The following is a 24,095-nucleotide window of genomic DNA, read 5'->3' on the forward strand; positions in this document are numbered from 1 at the left end:
TGGGTAAACATTCTTTCCATGGAGGATGCCCTGAAGATAGGCTGCAACAGGACAGGCAGCCTCTGAGGCTATGAACATCGTGTGGAGGGAGAACTCACAGGCAAAGGCAACTGAGAGGTGGCCAAGAGACTGATAGGCTCAGGCTGTCCGTTAGGCTGTAGAAGCAAGAGGTTAGGGAAGCTCTTGTCTGAGCTTTGCTCCTCCATGGAGGAGCAGGTGATAGGTCTACATCTGGAGCAGCCCCTTTTGTGCTGAGTTGGGTTTTTTTGTGGTTGTAGTTTGTGTTATCTGCTTGCTTGTTTGTTGACTCAGCCAGAGTGTTTTAAAACAGTCTCTGAGATTCCTTAAGTTGGCTTATATAGTTAAAAGGTTTCTCACAACAGGAGTTAGGTGGAGAAACGGGAAACCGGTGTTCCAATGAGAAAAGAGAAACCACCCAGATCCTTCCCAGAGTTGAAGATTGGATCTATCCTGAGGATAGGAAACATACTCATGTCTTCTCCTAGCCCCATGCTCCTGAATTATTTATGGTTCTGGTCCCTACCCTAGCCCATGGAACAGAACGCCAACTGAAACATAAAGTTAAATTCCCTGTAATCATACTGTAGGAAGAGCCAAGGGAAAACAGTCATTTCCACAATCACCAAGTGTCTTCCCTTGCCTAAGGCACCTCGTTTGCATATTCATGATTCCTTATTTGCATATTCATGTACCCCCCTCTCAGCATCCCCAGCCCCCACCTCTGTGGACTGGGTAGATTTTTATTTCCTCACACAGACAAAGGAATGGTTGCTGGACTGGAATGCTTAGTGTCAGACAGCCTGCTCTTATCTCAGAATGAATGACCCAGGGTAACAGGATTCCAGGCTGATTGGCTTCTAGTTTCTGCTCAGAATCAATTTGTCTTATTCAAAAATTGCGTCTATATTAATTTATTTCTTTTTAAAAACAAGTTCAGATGGGGTGTGTGCATGTGCTAATTTTATGGCTAAAGTAAAGCTATGTGGACCAGAAGAAGTGAGGAGGTGACTGACAGATGAAAGATGGAAATCATCTCAATAAACGGTGCTAAGTGAAAGGGCTTCTAATCAGGGAAAACAATAACCATTTGTGGAAATTTTTTTTATTCTCAGCTTCAGCACGTACCTGCTCTGTGCATGGTTTGCTTTGCATTAGCAACTGGCTATACACATTAAAATAAAAACGAGTAGATATGTAGTCTGGCCATAATCAGCTTCCTTGCTGATGGTGATAATAACCTATAGGACCTTCTTGGAATGGGAGGACTCGGGGTGGGGGGAGGAGATGGGAGGACTTAGTGTGGGGAGGGGGGAGGAGGTGTCCTTCACCATGGATACACACAGGTGTCATCCACCGTGGATCCACCGGGATCTAGGAGGTGGCCTCCACCGTGGATACTCTCGGACATTCTCACTGACTGGAGCCCTAGCAGAGGAGCTAGTGTTTCAAAACATTATGTCGAGAGATGGAGCTAAGTAAAGCCTTGTCTGGCTGTGTGAGCTGTCTACCCTGTAGAATGCTGGAAGCGGGTGGAGTCAGTACCAAGGAGGTTGGCAGTAGGGTCTCAAATTCTGTCCTAGACAGGAAACTGAAACTGGACCTGGGCACCAGCCATAGCAGAGGAGACCTAGTAGTGATGTGCCTGCTGGACACATGTCCCCAGATCCCTACTGCTCTAGGTGTGGAGGCAACAGTGTCTCTCCAGATCCTCTCTTCGTGGGGAGAGAACTTTTAGAAGCCCAGGTACAACTGGACTAGAGCAGTGTCTGGTTCACAAGATAGACAGGACCTGCCAGAACATAGCTGAAGCCATTTCCCTAATTCTGAGCTGCAGATTGTTATTCGTTTTAGTGCCACTAATATGGCACAGTTTTGGAAGACAGCATATATCTGCTTTAGCCGGCAGACACGGTGGTAACAGCTTCCCAGCACTGGGAAGATGAGGGCAGTCTGAACTGTATAACAGGTTCCATGCAGTCTGGGCTGCATAATGAAGATCTGTCTCAAAACAAACAAAACTAAACAAACAAAAGCAAAAACACTTTTCATGTTGATAGCTTTTGTACCATCGTGTAATAGCTGGAAGCCTAATGAGAAAAATCACAAATAAATGAAAAGTTTCATAACAAGGATATCTGTTGCAGCATTTATGTAACAGGGAAGAATTGAGACCAGCAAAGGATACAACCAGAAAAACTAATTTAAAAAACTATGAAACATCTCCCTTTTATTTAAGAGACAAGGTCTCATTTATCTCTAGGCTGGCCTTCAGGCTTCTAGTAGTGAAAGGTATCCTTCTTGAACTTCTGACTCTACCGTCTCCACCCCTAGTGCAGAGATTACAAAAGTCCATTTTATTTTCTTACTTTCATAAAAGAAAAATGTGGCACACTATTCCATAATCTATGACATAAACTCAGATAGATACATGATAGGTAGGTAGGTAGGTAGGTAGGTAGGTAGGTAGGTAGATAGATAGATAGGTAGATAGACAGGTAATTGATAGATTACTAGATTGATGATAGATTGATAGAAAGATAGATAGATAATTGATAGATTAATAGATGATAGATATAAATAGATAATTGATAGCTTAATAGATGAGATAGATAGATAGATAGATAGATAGATAGATAGATAGATAGATAGATAGATAATTGGTAGATTGGTAAATGATTGATAGATTAGTAGATATAGATGGATGGATGGATGGATGGACAGATAGACAGATGATAGATAACATTTTGTTGTTAGCAAAGAATGGCATGGCAGAATGAATGAAAGGACTTAGACCTGTAAGAGGTGGGAGGGAACCATCAACCAGATACAGGAAAAGCACTGAGACTGAAAGCAGAAAGAGCTGCAGGACTCTCTGTGGTGGATACAGAGAAGTGGGCTTTTCAAATCACAATCACTAAAATCATAAATGTGTACCAATGAATGTTAGAGGGGGAGGGGTCCCCTGCAGTATCCAGAAGGCTTTTCTTGGAGACAGAGAGGAGCTAGAAATCTTTTCTTTTGCATTAGAAATGGTTGGTGCATCCATCCCAAGTGTAGACAGTAGCAGGCGTGGGGGGCTTTATCACTGACTGCCCACTGTTTGAGAAAATGCTTTCTCAGAGTCTCCTCTGCTCTTTTATTCACAGCTGCAAAGCCCAACAGAACCTAAACTCTTTCTTTGCCATCGTGATGGGTCTCAACACCGCCTCTGTCAGCCGGCTATCACAGACCTGGGAGGTGAGCTTTGACTTTCCGCTGGGACTTAGGGTGTGGGTGTAGGACAGAATGAACCACTCCAGGGGGAGCCTGTATTAAAAATAAGTACATTTAAAGGGTCTAAATGAGACAGAGTCTGCTTCACTAAAGGTATTTTTAGTAGGACAGCGACAGGGTGATAGGAAATGGCCTTTCTATCAAATGGCCTTTCATGTGATCTTTAACATGGTTCTCTAATAGTATGAAAAATATTTTTAAAAAGTAAGTGTTTTAAATTTCTCTTCACCCTCCTGCATTCCCTGAAGGCAGGCAGCCCTATCTTCATGCTGGCTAGTCATCCTCCAGTCTGGCCCGTGAATCGAGGTGTGCACAGAGGCAAATGGCCTGAGTGGGGTGGTGCATACACAGCTGAAGCTAAGCTTTAGGGCCTCCCACTTGCAGACCATGGCATGTTCACACAGGCATGGGCATCTTTTTCTGCATTCTAGTTTTCTTTTTCTCTTATTTATTTATTTATTTATTTATTTATTTATTTAATGTATAATGTGTACATTGTAGCTATCTTCAGACACACCAGAAGAAGGCATTGGATCCCATTATAGATGGTTGTGAGCCACCGTGTGGTTGCTGGGAATTGAACTCAGGACCTCTGGAAGAGCAGCCAGTGCTCTTAATCACTGAGCCATCTCTCTAGCCCTCTAATTTTCTTAAAATTAGAGGACTTTCAGTATTTATAGAAAGCGAGATGCAGGTGGCCAGTCTAGTTGGCCCATAGATTCCAGAGGATGTGTGAGGAGAACCAAACCAGGGGAGCAAGAAGTAGCCAGAAGCATTGGACAGACTTCTGCTTTTGTTTTCCTGGCCCACCTCTCAGGGATGGCTGCCTCTCTCTGTGCACTGTATCTCTCACTCATCCTCTCTCTCCCATGCTCACTGTCCACCGTGGACTCCTTGGTCTCTCCTGTTCCTATAGCTGACTGCCGTTCTCCTAGTCAGGAGCTGTGCCTAGTGGAATGCACCGTGCTGAGCCAGGAGCGGGTGTTAGTGCTCTCCTTCAAGGGAATCCAATGAGAAAAAGACAGACATGGAAGGGTTGCAAACCAGATAGCCAAGAATATTAAAGATTAAAGGAGATGGGAGAGAACGGCCTTGCTACTTCAAGCAACAGGAGGGCAAATGGAGGGCAAGGATCTTCACAGAATAGATTAGAAGGAAACCTCAAAAGAACCTTTGACTTGCATCTAAAAATCTGAATCTGCATATGGATTGCCTACTGTGCCACAGGGAAAGCAAACATCAGAGAACAGTGCTGGGTGGTGAAGGACCTTTTAGCCAGGTCTCAGGCCCAGGGAGAAGCAAGTGCAATCAGAGCAGCTGAGAAGACTTGGCAGCAGGGCTTTGGTGATTGGAGAAGTGAGGCTGGGCTTCCCAGCAGATGCTATCACAGGATCTCAGAGTTGCAGGGAAGTGGCCGTGTTATCTGATCAAGAAAAAACGCTAGGTTTGAGAAGAGGAGTAGTCAGAGCTCAGCACATTTTTATGCTGCGCTGATTTTATGGTCTCTGTCGTTGTCATGCTGCAGCCGTAGTTAATGAATGAATGATGGCCATGGGAATGCTCCAGTAAAAGGTTATTTACAAAAATATTCTCTAGGCCAGACTTGCCTCCTGTCTGACCTCTGGCTAAGCCAGTTTGATTCGAAGCACAGTGAGTTTGAGGTACCTCTGGGACATTCATCGAGATGTTGGACAGAATGAGATAATGGCTCCAAGGAAAGATGGGAAATAACTGCAAGAGTCTGCATTTTATATTTTATTTGTGGCAGAGAAGTTATTTCCAGGTAGATGAGGCTACTTATGATGGAAGAGCTGAGCTGAGTCAAAATTACCACATTGGAAAATTTGGGTAGTTTTAAAGTTTAATTATTTTAAAGTTATCACCATTATTTTGATCTGGTTCGAAAACAAAACCCCTCTGGTATATCTTGAACCTTGTTGCTGATGCTAATAGCTGGAATCTGTTAACCAGCAACCGTGGACATTTGTACATTTATTTTCTGGGTTCTTGCTGAAGGCTGAGGCCAGAGAGAGTGCAGACTCACACTAAACACACAGCTGGAAAAAGGTAGGGGAGGGGGCAGAGCCTTGGTTAGGTCAGCTTTCTACAATAGGCCACTAAATTGTTATGAAAGGATCCGTGTTTTCTATTTGTGTTAAAGGCATTCTGTCACATCTCTGGGTCCCTGTTCATGGAGCCTGAGGTTCTACCTGGGAGGATGGCACAGCCACACATTTCTGTCTTCTTCTTTTTAATTTAACCAATTTTTTATTAGATATTTTCTTCATTTACAATTCAAATGCTATCCCAAAAGTCCCTTAGACCCTCCCCCTGCCCGGCTCCCCATCCCTCCCACTCCCGCTTCCTGGCCCTGGCGTTCCCCTGTGCTGGGGCATATAATCTTTGCAAGACCAAGGGCCTCTCCTCCCAATGATGGCCCATTAGGAACACAGGGCCCCCAATGGAGGCGCTAGAGTTTATTTTAGAGAAAGTATCCAAGGAGCTGAGGGGGTCTGTAACCCTATAGGAGGAACAGCAATATGAACTAACCAGTACCCGCTGAGCTTGTGTCTCTAGCTGCATATGTCTTCTGTCTTTTTATAAGCCTCCTTTTGCACTCAGATTCGGTGATTCCGTCTTCTAAGGTGCAAGCGGTATCACCTAAGGTTTTCACCATCTTTTATTATCTCCGCTTCTGCTGTGTAATGCAGCAAAGTCATTTATATAAAAACCAGTCAGCCAGCATGGTTATCTCCCACTGCATAGACTATTAAAAAGATGGGCAATTCATCAGATGATATATGATATAGACTGAAACCTAAGTGTTTATTAAATAACCACCAACGTATAGAATTTCTAGCCAGCTAGATTCCTTTATCCTGTGCCTGCCAAGATATTTTTAGCAACATGCCTAACCATGGACATATTGAGTGGATGATGGAAATTGCATAGTGATGAGATCAGGGCAGAGCCCCATGACAGGTATTTATGCTCAGAGATGTGTTGGTGACTAAGCAGTACCCCTACTCAGAGTAGCCACCTTTTGTGTGTGACCTTTTTAGTTTCTGATTGTGGTGTTTGTTTTTCTCCTTTTTAGAAAATCCCTGGGAAGTTTAAGAAGCTTTTCTCTGAACTTGAGAGTTTAACGGTAAGTAAAGGGGACTTATTCTTCAAATTAATTTTAGTGCTGTCTCCTTCTGGGTTCAGGAACTGTACTTGATGATGTCAAAGCCTAAAATGATTGCTTGCATCTAAAAGTACAGCTTTGAACTGGGCATGGTGATAGAATCCTAGAGCTTTGGGGAGATGAGGTTAGAAGGTTACAAGTTCCAGGCCAGCCTGGACTATGAAATAAGACCCTATCTTAAAAATAAATGATACAAACAGATGCTAATGTGAAAGGGAGAGATCTCATGGAGGCCCAGCTGTGGACAAAGAACATCAGACAGCTTAAGAATACCGAGAGTAGACAGTCTCCCCAAGGGGAAGAGACCCTCAACTGGTTGTCCAATGCCAAGTGACCAGCCCTAAATTCATATGCATTTAAGGGACATTATACAGATAGAGCAGGTAAAATTTATATATTTATGAATACACACATAATATATTTTATATATACATACATATATATTGAAAAAAAGGAGGCATGAATTTGAGAGAGAACAGGGGATGGGTACAAGGGAAGGGTTAGAGGGAGAAAAGGAAAGAAATGATATAATTTCAAATATTTTTAAATTAAAGACAAGAATAAATGATAGAGGTAAGTAGGTATGTAGATAGATAAGAGAGAGAGACAGACAGTCAGACAGACAGATGATAAATATAAGTAAGGAATGAAGCAGGGTAGCCATTAATGCTGCCTCCTCTCCTTGTGAAACCCATATGATTTTTCACAGGCCATTTTCCAGTTCACAACATGACACTAATTGTTATAAATTTAGTGTGTAATTAGTGTGATATGTGTTAATCTTTCCTCCTTCTGTTACTGTTTCTTAGGTTTTACATGCGAGATCTGTAGCTTGTTTTTAGATTTCAGTACTGTCTTTGTGTTAGAAGGGCAGTTTCTCTTTGCTCTGTACTTGACAAAAGACTTTGAGGTTACCTCATGGTAGAAATTATGCAGAAGAAACTGTACTTGAAGAACCTATTTGAGGAGAATGATAAGGCAATCAAAAGGTGTCTGTCTCCTTTTGGTGTCGCCTCCCATTATCATAAACCAATAACTTGGATTCTGTGTATTGCCTAGATTTCCTACCCTAATTAGTGGGTTTATTCTCCAAGGAAACCTTTATCCACTTCATTCTTAGGAAGAATCTATCTGCGTCAAATCATGTTCGAATTGTACAGCAGACATAGATTGAGAATTGCTTCTACGGTACATTGATTTTTCTTTTTCTCTGTGATCTCCTTGGTTGGCAGGATCCTTCCCTAAACCACAAAGCCTACAGGGATGCGTTCAAAAAGATGAAGCCACCAAAAATCCCTTTCATGCCCTTACTGCTTAAAGGTAATGATTTCCCATCTGTTATGGTATGTGATGCCATCTTCTAGAAATGTTTCCTGTCTAACTACAGCAGAGAAGTAACAGGACTCTCACTTAATATCTTATAGTAGCCTCAACCTTCATACTTCCATATTAGCATGGAATTGTTATTCAAATGCCCAGTTGGTTTTTTTTTTTTTAATGTCTGGAATGCTTACTTGTACTTGAGCAGTGTCAAAGCACTGTCACCAGAAACTTGAGTGTTTAAATTGCTTTGTTTCTAAGCCCTGTATTATTTTCTTTAATACCATAAAACACTTAAGCAAGAATAAAGCTATGTAAAGAGCCCAGAGAGAAAGCAGTGTCTGCATCCAAGTTTCAGAAATGTCAGCACACGGTGTACTGTGTGTGAGAGATCCTGTCGTTCAACAGGATGTATGCATCAGAGGAAAATTGCTGCTCGAGAGTATTTGTTCTGTCTCTGAGAAGTGGGACCTAGCTGGTGTTGACAGCCCAACCTTGACCACCGAGCTCTTTTCTGCCGAGCACACACAAGTCATGTGACCTGTCAATTCCACTTGCTGACAGCTGAGTGATCTGTCGGCCAGCATCAGTGGGAGGGAAGTCTATAGAATCTGGCCTGAACTCCTGACCTTCTGTGCTCCCCAGGGAAAGGGAATGGGGAGAATTTTCCTTGGCCACATTTTAATTGTTTCAAGAGGTTTTTATAGAAATACACCTTCATCTGCCCTCTGCCTCTCAGAGATACTGCATGCACAATCAGGCCCCATTGACTGGCCTCATAAGTGATTCTGGAAAGGAGTCCCTTTGCTGACTGGCCTGGCCATCATCCTCTGCTCCCCCACTTCCGTCCTGGTTAAGCTGCCACTCCCTCTTCTGCTGGTCCTGGAGGACTGAGATGTCGGTGCCTCTATGAGTACAACATTAGTCTTCATTGTGAAGCTAGAATTGCTGTGGAACAGGGAAGCAGCATTTGGATAACTGCACTAAACCTCCAACTGTTAAAGCCTTTCTTCTCATGCAGCCTCTGCCCCTCTGTCATTTCCTCAGCTTCCTGTTCACCAGTCCCTTGTGTACTAAAGCTTCCTGCAGCCACACTAGCATTAGACAAACATGTGCACACACACCACATATACTAACACATATATACCTCATACACACACTCAGTCACACTCACACACTTACCCAAACACACTCATACACTTACACTCACTTATACCCACTCACACACTCACAAACTCATAAACACATTCACATACACTCAAACATACATACTCGCACACGCACACACACTTACATACACCCACATATTCATTCACACACACACACATCCACACACACACTTACATATACATACATGCACATATACTCATACACACTCATATACTCATACACACTCACACACATGCACACACTCACATACATATACCTACACACTCACAAACATACACACACACACATATATGTACATATATACTCATACACACTCACATACTCATAAACATACACTCATATGCACACACAGTCATACACATTTACTTACACACTGACATTTACACACACACTGACAAACATACTAACACACACCTATACACTCAGACACTCACATATACACACACACATATACATACACTTACATGTACTCACACATTCACATAATAATAAACATACACTCACATATACATACACACACTCACACATTCACTTACACACTGACATTTACACACACACACCTTAGTAGAGCAACCATCCCACCTGCTGCCATCAGTTAGTCCTCAGAGAGCTTAAGGGGAGAGATTGAAGCAAGTAGGAAGACATGCAGGAAAGAATGTGGGGAACAGTTACAAGTTGCAGGGGCACCATGTGTGGCAGAAGCTAAGCAGGCCGACTCTAACTGGAAGCAAGAGACCTAAGGGTTTTCATAGCCTGAGGTCCATGTCTGAAGGATCCACCCTCCCTGCAACTGATTCCTACGCCGTCACAACAGCATAAGTATGGCTTAGCTGTGACTGTCTCTTGAGCCCTAGTTTCTCTGTAGCCACCTTAGAAAGCCTTTGTGAGGACAAAATGGATAGATTCAGGTAAAACACTTGAAGATATGCCTGAAAATACTGTCACTGGACATCACCATACTTGGGAGCACAGAAGAGAGGACATACCAGCTGCTAAAAGGAGCCTGTGATTTGAAGTTCTCTGTGAGGCCAAGCTTCTAGGCTTTATTAATGGTAGCCAAGGGAGTGCAGAGTTTAGCTTGCTGTGTACAAAGTGTAAAAGCTAACTGTGCCGACTACTCATTTTTGAAATCTTGCAATGAGGTTTTTAATTCAAAACCATGAACGATAGTAAGAGATTGTGTAATTAATTGTATAATTACAATCCCGTAAGTGGCAGTTTACAGAACTCTACCTAAAGGACAAAAAGCTCATGTCACTACATCAAGCCATACTGTATGCACGGCACACCTTGGCGGCAGTGTATCACAGGGCATGTGGCCTTTTCGAAGGCTGTGGGGGCACAAGCCCAGAGTTTTGTAGGCAGGTTTCCTCAGCACTTGTCTAAGCAGCTTTGACTAAATCTGCGCTTCTGTTTCTGGTGGGTTTGGTCTGTTGTTGGTAACAGCAGGGATATTTACATGTCCCTTACGCTGAATGGTTTGCACTGTGATCCTTGTCTGTGTGATCAGTGCTGAGGTTCCATTGTATACTGTCTCGTCCATTTTTGTATGCCAGGAGTTCTCAGAGCCTTAGATGCTGCATAGTGTGTCTCATCCCCAATCTTTAACTCTGAGCTCTTTCCTACAAAAGGAGTTTCTTCTCAGCGTCTTCAGCCACTTCTGTGGGCTGTGGGTAATAGTGGGTAAGACTCAGGCCCTCAACACTGAACTCAGGCTCAGCCACTGAACTGGACCCCAGTTCCTTAGTTACTTTAAATCTAGTGAGTCTCAAACCAAAGTTAACTTTCACTTTTTCCTGTTCTAGCACATCAGCGATGCTGTCTGTCCACTGTTGCAGTAAATCTCTCCAACCTAATTATGCCCCAGCAATGAAAACACAACACAATTAATATAATTACATGCTGTGCACCTAGATCGGGCAGATCTGCTGCTACACTACCATCTTCCACATCTATGAGACCCCCTTAGAACTTGCAGTTTCCCCAGGTCTGCTGCTGCTGCTGCTGCTGCTTCTTCTTCTTCTTCTTCTTCTTCTTCTTCTTCTTCTTCTTCTTCTTCTTCTTCTTCTTCTTCTTCTGCTTCTGCTTCTGCTTCTGCTTCTGCTTCTGCTTCTGCTTCTGCTTCTGCTTCTTCTGCTTCTTCTGCTTCTTCTGCTTCTTCTGCTTCTGCTTCTTCTGCTTCTTCTGCTTCTTCTGCTTCTGCTTCTTCTGCTTCTTCTTCCTTCTTCCTTCTTCCTCTGAGTCCTCTCCCTCTTCCATTTCCTCCTACTTCTCTCTCCTACCTTCTCTTTTATCTACCCAATCATCAGCTCTCCTTTATTTTATAAATTAAGGTGGGAAGCAGGTTTACAGGAAATCACCTGAGTGCTGACTCTTTGTTTGCAGCCACTCACCAGAGAAGAGAATTAACTTCAAATATAACTAGCCCCAGGCTATCCACAACAGTCCACCAGTTAAATGGGGCCAACATCCTGCCCTTTTCCTTACTTCTGATACACAGACTTTTTCATTTTTTCATGTTTTTAATGTAAACTTGAAAATCTGAATCTTAACTGTTTTGACGAAAGCAAGTCCCATTTGTATTAGCTGGCGCGGATTTTTTAAAAAGCAAATATAACAAATATTAAGTCCCTGTTGCTTATGAATATTCATTTATTTTCTGCTCAGTATTTTGACCTAAAAACCTAATGGACCAGTTAAGTTACAAACTAGCATTAGCTTCAATCATGTAGGCTAAAACCAACTTTAAGTGCAAAATATTTAAGGAAGTCTATTCTGCCCACTTAATTTTTATATCAGATGTTATACAGTTTTAGCTTCAAGTTGCCTTGTCAAATATGTGGCATAGTTTCAAAATGCTTAAGCAAAAACATGATAAATTGCATGGTTGCAACAACAACGCTGTTGTTTCATGATGTCTTCCTAATAGTACATTATCTTGTTTTTACCTTTCAGATGTAACGTTTATTCATGAAGGAAATAAAACATTCTTGGATAATCTCGTCAATTTTGAAAAGCTGGTATGTAAATTTCATTATGTTTCCCTTCTTCTCTCTGTAAAGGAAACACGCTTGTCTCTTCAGCTCTAGGAAGCAAACGGTCTGAGTATCTCTCTCTGTTGTACACAGAGTAACTCCCAGGGTCTCTTTGGGCATATGGAACAGTGCCATCACGATGCTTGCAAGATTCTGAGAATCTGATTCTTTTAAATAGCATTTCATTAGCTTAGCACCAGTGACTGTGTAAACACAGAACCGGGCATAAAAGCTGATGTCAGGAGTAGTCCCCACTTGTGAGAGTTCGGTTACTTCAAAAGCATCTCTTGATGCCCCAATGTAAACCACTTCGAGACAGTGAGCAACAAACTCCTCCCAGTGGACCTATTGTCTCCTAGTACACCAAGCTCAGATATGCACCTGAGATTTGTGGGTTCTACAAGTGAAGGGAAAGGCTGCCTCCTTATTGATCTCTGATCCTGGACCTCCCTGCTGATTATATGAATTCCTGAGCAGCTTCTCCCAAGTCTCCCTTCTAGGACAGTCGCAGTCCTCAGTGGGTTCCTCAGACCTTCTGCTCTGTCCTTGAGCCAAAAAGAAGCTGCCTACAGAACTGAGTGGGACCGAGTGGGTGCCCCACAGCAGTGCTCCAGAGAGACAGCTCAGGGACCAGATGAAGGCACCTGTCTGACAGATGACCTTTAGTGTCACAGATGAAATGTTACATCGTGGTCAGAGGTGACCCCAGCCAGCACTCCCCTCTAGGAACCTGACCTTTGAGTGACCTTTTCAATGATGATAATGGGCTATATGAACTCTTTCGGGAGCCATCCAAGCTCCCTGTGAGACTCAAGTCAGGCTTCAGAGAAGGTCATTTGAGGCTGAGGCCCCTGACCATATTCTGTATGGAATTATTTGAAGAATAGCTCAGACTGAAGTCTCCAAATGGTGTCTGGTGTCTGACACCTTAGCACTTACAACTCTGTTCTAGTCAGTCACAAGACCTCCAGGACACAAGGGCTTAGACCCACAGGAAGAGTAGACCTAGCTCCCCCACAACAACTCAGAGCCCAGCCCAAAACAGACATCCTCCAGCCGCTCTCTATAGCAGCCCTTAGCAACCCTGAAGATGTTGGCTTCATGACTGGTTATTCTAGGAAGTCAAGATGCAGAAGTGTTTTGTTCCTAAAACATTTCTCTCTGCCCTGGGTATCTCAGAATCAGAGCTCAGTTGTTTCCCATGCTATTGAGAAGCCAGCATGGTCAGAGGTGGGAATGTGAGCCACTGTCATCTTGCATTGCACTACTCTGTGATACCCCAAGGATCCCAGTATACCTGTTAGCAGCCAAAGGCCTCAATCACTAGAGTTGTCAGTCTGAGCAAGTTCATCTCCAGTGTGTGGCATCTATAAACAATCACAGGGAACCTTTTGGTCACTATTTACTCTGCCTCCTGTTGATGAGTCTGTTTCATATCGCCAGAAGACCTTTCAGGGCATGTGTGAGGATGTGAGATATTCTGTATCAGCTTGCATGGATCCCCTCTGACGCAGTGGGGACACAGGACAGAAACTGTACTCCTTATAAACGATCGCCTTTTACCAGCAGATGAGGAGTAGGCCTTTACCCTGAAGCAAACAGTGGCCTGGCTACTGTCTCTTCTCATCTAATGCCACACCAGTGAAAGAATGGAAAGAATTCTACCCAGGCTAAAATGGAGAGAGTCACAGGGAGCTTTAAGCACTCTCCACCCTCTTGTCCACATCGTTGCCTGTGGTCCTTAACTTTTTCCTCCAGCAATTCATCAGAGCCCAACAGAAGGGACTGACATAAGGTATAAATGCAGACTCTACTGTCTGTAAGAAAGTTTAAAAGCCCAGAAGCTGAGCATGAGTCTCTAATCCCAGCACTCAGATAGCTGAGGCAGGAGGATTGCCACAGGCTCAAGATCAGCCTGAGGTACATAGTGAGTTCCAGGACAGCCTAGGCTACAGTAGAAGATACTACCTTAAACAAAGTTAGCAGCTTTCTTGACCACCAGACAGCTACCAGTGGCACATCATTGTGTGCATGTGTGTGTATGTTTGTTCATGTGTGTGTATTCATCTGTGTGTTTGTGTACATGTGTGTATGTCTATGTGTGTGTGTGCATGTGTTTATGTGTGTGTGTGTACATGTGTGTATGTCTATGTGTCTGTGTGTGCATGTGTGTGTCTATGTGTGTGTATCTGTGTGTACATGTGTGTATGTCTATGTGTCTGTGTGTGCATGTGTGTGTATCTGTGTGTACGTGTGTGCCTATGTGTCCGTGTTCCTTGCTCTTTTGTTTTCCACATTATTCCCTTGAGAGAGGGTCTCTCACTGGACCTGGATCTAAGCTGACAGTCAGCCATCCCCAGCCATCCTCCTGTCCCTGCTCCCCAGTGCTGAGCTTACAGGGACACACAACCATGGCAAACTTTTTAGGCACCATACCATTCTCCCAGCCCTGGTATACCAATAAAGAGATGAAGGTGTGGTAATGGTGGCCTGGTCCTTACAGCAACCAGCATTCCAAGCGCAGCACGCCTTGAGTTGACCTATCTATGCGGAAAACACAGAAGCAGTTAGGTTTTTCAGAAAGACAAAAATCAATTTTATATCATACTTGGGCCAGTGTTCCACTCAGGCGTTGGAACGTCCTCACAGAGACGGTATTCTCAGAAAATGTCACTCAGCCGAGGACGGACGAACGAGGTTTCACTGAAGCTCTAGCAGGATCATCTTTCACAGTAATGAACCAATGGGACCTAAGTGAATTAGCTTATGAGGAGCCAATTCCTCATGGTGGATGTTAATTTAAGCCAGTCAGCAGATAACTCAGGGTGTTATCTTTATCTGGCTGACACAGGCCAGCGCATTAAATCAGGACCACATGCAGATCAAAGTGCTCATTGAATGCAATAAGATTCGCATTGTTCCCTGGGCTAAGTTCCTTGCTGCCTCAGCAACTCTAAATGTTTCCACCTCAAACTATGAAATGTTGAAGGAGCAAAGGGGTCTCTCCCTTTCTTTTCATCCCCCAATATTATGAGCAGGATCTTTTACCGAGTCCGCCTCCCTCCCTGTCAGAAAACCCGGAGATGAGAATCAGGACTCAGATTTCAGTGCTGCGCACAGCATTGAGCCTTACCTCAGCTCCAGCCTTTCAGGAGCTGTACAAATGGCACAGGATAGGAATCAGCGTGACGCCAGAGCCTGTAACAATGGAAAAATCTGTCCTGGGAATTGGGGTAGAATTTGGGGAAGGAAATGGAACAATCGTTCACACAGACGTGAGTCAGGTCCCATTTCCTTTGCAAATTCCGCCTGGAGTGCTGCCGTAATCATTACCCCTGCTGAGTCCTCTACTCTGGAGAAGCGTCGAATTAGCCCATCTGCAGGCAGGATAATTTAATCAGACTCTCGATTCACGTACTGCCTCTGTCTTTCCGCTGGACTGTAAGTGAGAAGATTTGAGCGTTAGCGTTATTCTTTTAGTGATAATTTACTGACCGTTTGTCATCTGCGGATGCTTCAGTGTCTGGCCTGTGCAGGCAGGCTATGATGATGGTGCTCGGAGGACCAGATAATGAATGTTAATCCTCGAATAATGGGATATCCGGGGTTTGATATGAAACAAAGTGAGGGGTTTCTGTCCTCCTCCAAGGGAATAGGACCAACTGTGACAAGGACATTTAGGGCGCCTTCTGGCAGATGTGTAGGAGGAGCTGTCCAGAGTGGAGGTTGGTTTCTTCCAAAACCATTATGGAGAAGTAAATGGAGCAGAGTGAGCTAAAGGCTGATTGTAGGGACACAGTGTGAGAGGTATGGACCCTGCTGCACCCACGTCTGAGCGTGTAGGTCTGTCACCCCAGCTACTCAGGAGGCTGAGGCAGGAAGAGCGCAAGTTCTAGGCCAACCTGGGCAAGCAGGTGGGACACTCGATAGAAATTTTAAAAATGAAAAGGGTCTGGGGCTGTAGTGGCTCGGTGGGTGGTAGAACACTTCCTTGTCTAATATGCATAAGACCTAAGCATGGTCTCCCCGCCCCCCACCCCAAAGATGCACATTTCAGATAACCTTTGTATGGAGATCAGGAGGAGCTAAAGGAAAGAAACTAAAGTTAGAAAACTAAAGCCAGTGAGGAAATGTGAGTTAGAAACAGAACAGTCCTTGGTCCTGTGAAGGCTCAGTGACCCAGTGTAGGGGAATGCCAGGGCAGGGAGGCAAGAGTGGGTGGGTGAGTGGTGGAACACCCTCATAGAAGCAGGGGGAGGGGGAGGACCAGGAAATGGGATAACATTTGAAATGTAAATAAAGAAAATATCTAACAATAACAATAATATTAATATTAAAAAGAAACAGAACAGCCTTTGTAAAATGCTGATGAATTCACTCTGCTTTCGCGAATACCTCACTTCCTGCTGTTGTTGGAGCCCTCGAGTCCACAGAACCATCCGGCCTCCACTCAGGACATGGAAGTGGCTCAGTTGGTAGAGTTGCCAGCTGAGCACTCCAGAGTCCCTGGGTTTGATCCCTGCCCTGTAGAAACTGGGGCAGTAGCACAAATGTGAGCCTGTGCCCTGAGTGTGCACAGCCCTCTCGTGGTGCCTGATTAGGAGGAAGGCAAAAGTCCCAGAAATGACAGTAACCCAGAGTGTGCTGTACTCTAGGAACACCTCACCTGCAGAGGAAACACAGGCAACATGTGGATGGGAAACTGGGGGCCCCAAAGATAGCATGCTCTCCTGTGGCTCAGAATACCTTGACTATTCGGGAGGCACTCTTCTTGCAGTCACAAAATCAATAGTCTTGAATAATTCACACTGCATACAATCAATTAAAGTCATGTCCAGCTCCAAGTTGAGCTCTTTGCTTTATACCCAGAGGGATTAGACTATTACCCATCCCAGGCAGGTTCTGTGGCATCAGTAAGTGACCCTTCTGTTTCTGTGCTCCCCCTCTGTCTTTCAGCACATGATTGCAGACACTGTCCGAACCCTGAGACACTGCAGGACTAACCAGTTTGGTGAGTAGTTGGACTTGGGGCGCAATGGCTTTGAAGTGATGTTGACTGTAAACATTTAAGGAGTACTTGGTGGACCCAAACTTCGACTTCTACTACCCAGCCCCTCAGATTTACTTCTGAGTTTAGCCCCTGCTTCTAGTTTTCTTGTTTGGATAGGAATACAGTTCCTTAGGTTCCTGAAATATCCTTCCATTGTGTCCTTCCCTTCAACTCAAATGTCCTATCTACAGCTGAGCTGTCCTGCCTGCCAGCTGAGAAAGTATGTTTTTCTTAGCAGTTCTATAGAGTCCTCTCTGAGACATATACAAGGATATTCTTCCCATTTTGAATCTCAGGTGTATCTACCCTGCCTTTAAATGGAGTTAGCATTTGCAGGAAGGGAGGAAATTCCCTTTACTGAGTTGCAGGAGCTTTCACCCAAACCACTGAAGTCCTGCCTTGGTCCTAGTAGCTAGGCATCCTTAATCCTGTACGTGCTGAGCCCAGAACCAAGGCTCAGAGAGGCTACTCACCCTTTCCTAGTCCATTGCTTTGCCCTGTGCTGACTGTATACATAGAAATAGTAATTAAGAGAGAGGGGGAAGGGGGGAGGGCTAGAGAGATATCTCCTTTGGAAGTTAAGAGTGCTTGCTACACTTGTAAAAACCAGGGTTCAGTTCTCAGCAACCATGTGACAGCTCACAGCCCTCCACGTCCAGGGGATTTGACACCCCGTCTTATGTCTGAAGGCTCCTCCGTGCATACAGAGGACATACATACACTTAGGCTCACATGAAATAAAATAAAGAAATAAAGCTCAATGATTACAAATCAAAGATGAGCAACCTGGTGTTAAGTAGAACTTAAGTAATACATCTTTGTTGCATCTAAAAAATGTATATAGAGAATCAGAGCCTCTCCCACCAAAGAAAGTACTCCTAACTGTTTGGTATGCATTCTTTAAATGCTTTTTTGATAGTGCTCTGCCCATAGCTATCTATAGTATCCAATTAGGGGCTGAACCTCCTATATGTGTTATAAAGTAGAAAATGAGAATTACAAAATACAGAACCTGATAATATAAATATTCATTTTATTTAATACCACTTGGTAAATCTTATGTAAATTTCCATTGAGTCCTCAAGTACAATGCAGTCATAATAGAAAGGGTGATACTGTTGCCACAAAGAATCCTTCAGATGTGTTATTGACAAGTATTTGGCCATATTTCTCTCATCAGTCTTTGCTTCCAAAGAGATCACCAGATATTCAGCTAATTCTAAAGCCACCATTCTGATCCATCAATGGTCTGTTCCCAGTATGGGGAGGAGGGTCCTACTGGCTTGGCTTGAACCTACCACTCACCGGAAAGACTGCACAGCCCAAAACAAAAGAGAAACTTAGCTGTCCACGGTGTATATTCTTAACTTGGATTGTAACTAAATTATCTGCCTTGCTTTTAACCATTTCTTTCGATGAGCCTCATTAGCCAACGTCAATGTGTGGGATAAAAGAAGAAAATGTCACTCAAAACAGTTATGTCCTATGAAGTGCTGCACAAGGGTCGGCTGCGATTGCCAGGACTGTTCATCATGATGTCTTTCGAATGCTTGCTAATGACAAACTTATCTGTATAGCCAGCTAGTATTTACCAAACTAAAAGCACTTTTATAATGTCTTCCAGAAAAGTATTCTAGAACAATAGTCTATCAGTCATGGTTAAAATTCTGAGCTTCCAGTGTTTACTGCTGAGACCAGGAAGTCCAAGAGTTACAAGCTAGCTATGACAGATGCCCCTTGAATTATTTTTCTTGTTAAATATGTTCTTCATAGAAGAGGGAGAAACTGCTTTTCCCAGAAATGCCGCTGGGCCCGCTTCCTGTAAGACTCTGTGAACCCAGTCCTTATGAAAGCTGTCCCTAGCATGGCATGACCGTAGTCTCTTATGGCCTTTGGCTTTTTATCTTCTTGGATTGCTTTATCCTCCTGGGTACACTGTAGCCCACATGCATACTTAGAGAAACTGCTTTTTCTACACCCATTCCTAAGAATCTATTCTATGGTATATGTTCCTTCTTTTTCCTCTAAATAATTAGGACACAGAAGTGTACTAGATCGAAAATAAAAATAAACAGATGAGTAAATGATTTAGTAAGCTATTGTGCTCAGAGGCTAATGTCTCACAATCTCAAGCTGATGTAATACATTAAACCAGGGCATGGGAACTTTGGCTCAGGAACCATCGGAGCCTGGTTTCGAATCCTGGCTCTGACATTTACTTATGTGACTTTGGAGTTTCCTCATCTGTAAAGGGATAACAGTGTGGCTTCTGAATAGTCTCTCCAGTAAATATGAGTCAGCCTGCATGAGCTGAGCTGCAGTTGTTTATCTTGAGACAAGGGAGAGCCATTCTAGAGCTAACGTACTCTAAACCATCATTACTGCATTTAAGAGTAACACCTCTGCTCCTATGACACTCATTGTCCATTTTCCCTCTGAAAAAATAGGAAGTGACGTGTCTCCAAAGGAGCAGCAAGAGCTGAAGTCCTATGTCAACCACCTGTATGTCATCGACAGCCAGCAAGCCCTGTTCGAGCTCTCTCACAGGCTGGAGCCTCGAGCCTGAGCTGTGCCAATGCATCTGCCCTGCATCTGCAACTCTTAGAGCAAGCAAAGGCCTCCGTTCAGCATGTTGCTTCCTGTAATAAAAGAGGTTGCTGAGTTTTATCAGCATACCATGAGACAAGTGCAGGAAAGCCAGCCAAAGCACGTTCAGGAAGTGATGTCAGCCACCAGAGGCGAGAGAGCTCCCCCCACTGCTGTCAGGGAGAAGACAGGAGTCAGAGCATCCTTGGAACAGGGTCTTCCTTATGATGACGATTTCATTCCAGTCCAAGTTTCAGCTTATGAGGTGCCAGCATTAGGAGGTGATTGCTCATATAGCAAGAAGGACTGTCACTCTGCCTGGTCACCTTACTGCTGATTGGCTGTCTGCTCACCTTATTGCCAATTGGCTGTTAAGAGACTGTGGACAGCAAGGGCAACTCCAGATGTTCCAGAAAGAGGAGAGGCCTCTGTTGCTATAAACTTAACATCACCCTGGAGGGCATGTCCTTCTGTGCAAATAAGAAATGCGCGGCACACACTTCTTTGCATCCACAATCATTTGCCAATGTATATGCAGATGAACTAGTTTCTGTACCACTGATGTACTTCTGTAAGCAAGGTAGACTGGGTTTCTCATCCAATAAGGAGCTTGGCATTGTTCAGTTTCTATGAACTGTCTTTACATATATTGTTGTTGTTGCTGAGTGCAGTTTTCAGAAAAACACAGGACCTGGATCGTGAGCGCTCAGTGTTAGTTTACTGGGGTGACAGAATTTCCAGTGTCTGCATTCTGGTATCTGATGGAGTCTTGGTGTCTGACATTACTCCTCCAAGTTCCCTGCCTACAGGATGCAGAACATCAACCCATGAGGGAGGGTGAGTGAAGCCAAGTATATGAAGCTTAACAGTTAGCCTGCTAGACTCAGTAATTGAAAAGTATCCAGAGATGCCTAAAGTCTTACTTACTTGGGGAGTCAGAGCCCCGTAGTCTACTTCCCAAGCAAAGCCAGAGTCTTTCTGCAATTTGCCTTTTACCTTCCTATTCTTTGTTTTTATAAATTGGGCCTCATATACCAAATAAGACCTCTTGGAATTCTCAAGGACTGGTTTGAGGATCTCCCTGAATCTTCAAATGAGCTTGTGGTTTAAAAAAAAAAAAAAATGCCTGCTCTCCCATGATCTAGATACTAGTTCCTTCACTGTGTGCAAGTTCCCATCTGAGTATTTTGTCTGTGCATTTGCAATCTTGAGTATGGGTATGCTGTTCACAGCCTTGGGAGTTGGTTGGGGGTGGGGGTCAGGGAGGGGAGCTGTGTCCACACAGATCTGCTTCCTACTCTCTTTGCCACCTGGTCCATTCTCATTACCAAGGTCTGAGCTATGCCTGTTGCCACCTGATTTCCTGAGAGCTATGCTGTTCCCTGGTTTTGGGACCAGTGAGCTTGAAACACTGCTAGAAGGAACCATATGGGAAAATCTTGGTAGAGCTTTCAGAGAGATTGCATCTGACCTAGCATGTAAAATTTCAGCCCTAGAAACTTAACAGGGGTTTATAGAAACACCCCCAACTGAGGGTGATTCACTCAGAAAATGATTTACACGTCTGAGGGCCGGTGTATGAGACCAGAGCTACAGAACCAGGGAGAACAGGCTGTCCTGACGTGTGGACAAGCACAACCTCTGAGGATAGCACACACTTATAGCACAAATACGAATGTCTTCCCTCCAAGCTAGCAACTGGACTGGGCTAGTGTATCATACCAGGCCATTTTGACATTGTCTGTGTTCTGCGAGTATTAACGTTAGCTCTACATTGTTTCAAGCAGAGCTTTACCTTGAGAACTCATTGTAGATGGAGATCTGTTTCAGTAGAACACTGTCTAGGCTCTAGCTCAGCTGGGCTACACTGGCCACACCTGCATCATGCTTGACACACTTAGAGAATCCTGCAGGACATGAATGGGAATAGCCCTAGAGAGCATGGGGCAAGGCTGCCTCTCCCTCCAAAGCAAAAGTCAGATGGGATTGTTTGCCCATCCTGTCTCCAGCATATCTAAAAATCTCTAAATCCTTCTCAACTTTAACACCTGGTTCTAGGGATTTCTCAGGCAGCAGATTTAGGAACTTCAGAAGCTTCGCAGAGTCTTAAATCTCAAATTAAAGAAAAGTTCAGACTGGTCAGACCCTGTTTCCACAGGAAGCTCTTCCTAAGGAAGCCAAGCCCTGTATATATACCCACAGGAGTCAGCACTTCCAGGCATGGGATGACCCAGTTCCTTCTCCAAAGCCTCCAAGGGTTCCCAGACCCAGTGCTACTGTGTTGGAAGAGTGGACCAGAAGATGTGTAAAGTTCCTTCCAGTTCTCCTTTGGATTCTTGTGATTTCATGAATCTCCATCCCCTCCCTAGATCTTGTATAATTGGCACCTTCTTGGCCTCTTTCTGTTGACAACACAGCCCTCGAGGGGTCCTGTGCTTTGGATTCTATCCCTGCAAAGCGAGCTCCTACCAGAGTCAGAACACAAGTCCATCTAGGAAAAGTCACAAACGTTCTGAACATCTCAAAGGATTCGCACACACATTTGCAGATGCTCCACAGCCTCCACGTGGCAACTTGCCGACAGGTTACCGTAGCACATGGTGTAACTCGCAGTCTACCTTTTTAGTATCTTTAATTGCATTGAGAATAGATTCCTTTTCCTGCTCCAATATCTACAAGCAAGCAGTGTAACTCATACCTTGAATTTAGAGGCATGAAAATAAAGTCCCACCCCTCCTAGTTTGTAGGGAGGTATTTCATAGGCGGACAGTCTTCTGAGTGAGGAAGCGGGAGTATGGATACGTGGCTGCTTGTATAGACCTCTCATCCTGAAGCTCGTGTGGCTGCCTAAGTGTCAGCTCTGTGGTTTTGTACAGACTACACATGCATTGCAAAGCCTGAACCAAATGACACAACCCACGAAAGCTTATCAGAATTGGGCAAAATCATTAAGTTTAGAAGACAAGGGCCACTATAGCTGTCCAGCATAGAATTTCTTCTCAACTTCAAAGACATGTCCTTGAAATTTCAGCCCACTCAGTAATGAGTGGGCCAGTTTTGCTCTAGAGAGAACACATTTTGAAAATTGCCAAAAAGTCAGAAGAAATGTACTACTGTATAAAGCAAAGCTGTATATACTGAGCATTTTTAGCAGAGTAATATTTATTTGCATAGCCTATTTATTGTATTTGTATTACACTGTTATTAAATACCAGGATGAAATCACTGACCAGAAGCAAGAACTCTTGCCTTTGGATGTCTCATTGCTTAGGACCGCCGTGATGCTGTCAGCTTGGGATAACAATTAGAAGATAGAAAACCCACAGTCCGGGCGTCTACCTAACTTCTCAGGGACTACACCTCGTAGTTTTCCACCATTATAAGCGCTGGTAAATATGAAACATTTGTTGAGTTACCAGACTGCCGTTGACAGTGTTTGATTTCTCATAGTTCATGCTTTCTGCCTCTGTGTACATGACTCTGCTGTGTATTTATCAAAGTAGGAAGCAATAATTTATATGTAAAAATGGCCAAGCAATATAAGGTTAAAACTTACATAAGTAACCATTACCTTATCTTGTATTTTCAAGTGTTTTTTAAATCTGCTTTTCCAAATATAAGACTATGTTAAAGATACCGCTCCTGCCTAGACTCTTCTGTCCTGTGCCACAGTGGCATCCATGGGCCTATGGCCGATGTTCCAGTGCCATCAGGTACTCTGTCTGGAGCTCACGTTTTCTCACTGAAAAAGCTACATATAGATGAAGAGCTACAGGGACCCAGTCGTCTACCCTGCTGCCCTAAACCCTGCAGACCACCTGTTGGAAATCACACCAGAGCTCAACCCCAGCCTTGGAGAATCCCACAACTACAGCCATCACCCCAGTCTTGACTGGAAGTGGGAATGAGGAACAGTGCTAGGCCTAGAGATTCCTATGCAAGGATGGAGGCGCTGAGTGGGTGGAGCTTCAATAAGCTCTTATGGTGTTCAGGGAAGGTAGGGTGGCTTCCTGAGCCAGCACTGATAGACTGCCAGTGCTTTGTCCGCACCTCTCCCACCTTGACTCAGTGTCCCTCTTGTCAATTTCACACTTGCCCGTGGCATGTGGCACCCCCCCCCCCATAGGAGTATTATTATGTGTTAAACTCTGTAATGGCCAGGTATCTTGTTGCGTAAGTAAAAGGACTGACCCATGCAGCATGTTGTAAGCTCTGCAGGGGACCTGTGCCACTGTGTTGCTGCAGATGAAAATGTCACCAAGCTTGCATCTTGGAGTGGGAGTGGGGGGGGGGGAGGAATGTACAAGGGACAGTGTTCTGCGATGGGAGCTGGGAGCAGAGAGGTGCTCTCTACACTACTTCCTGTCTTAGCCATGGTCTCATTGTCAACTCATCCTTGGAGGCTTTCCACACAAGGTTCTTCCAGAACCGGGAGCTATGTGGGAAACAGGAG

At 44.1% G+C, this 24,095-nt stretch overlaps 1 protein-coding gene across 3 annotated transcripts in view; it reads left to right on the forward strand.

The window, feature by feature from the left end:
* Nucleotides 1–23,278, forward strand: part of Rapgef5 (Rap guanine nucleotide exchange factor (GEF) 5) — a 243,212-nt gene extending 219,934 nt beyond the window's left edge. For 2 of the 3 annotated variants that reach the window (NM_175930.6, NM_001373989.1), the window contains 6 exons: nucleotides 3,168–3,258; nucleotides 6,392–6,442; nucleotides 7,714–7,801; nucleotides 11,927–11,991; nucleotides 16,963–17,017; nucleotides 19,504–23,278. In NM_175930.6, the coding sequence (NP_787126.3) occupies nucleotides 3,168–3,258; nucleotides 6,392–6,442; nucleotides 7,714–7,801; nucleotides 11,927–11,991; nucleotides 16,963–17,017; nucleotides 19,504–19,622 (469 nt within the window). In that variant the 3' untranslated portion in view covers nucleotides 19,623–23,278. The remainder of the gene's footprint in view (nucleotides 1–3,167; nucleotides 3,259–6,391; nucleotides 6,443–7,713; nucleotides 7,802–11,926; nucleotides 11,992–16,962; nucleotides 17,018–19,503) is intronic. The other variant, XM_030246682.1, reaches the window with a different exon arrangement.
* The last annotated feature ends 817 nt before the right edge of the window (nucleotides 23,279–24,095 follow it).

The sequence above is a fragment of the Mus musculus genome, chromosome 12 (assembly GCF_000001635.26).
Source record: "Mus musculus strain C57BL/6J chromosome 12, GRCm38.p6 C57BL/6J".
NCBI lineage: Eukaryota > Metazoa > Chordata > Mammalia > Rodentia > Muridae > Mus > Mus musculus.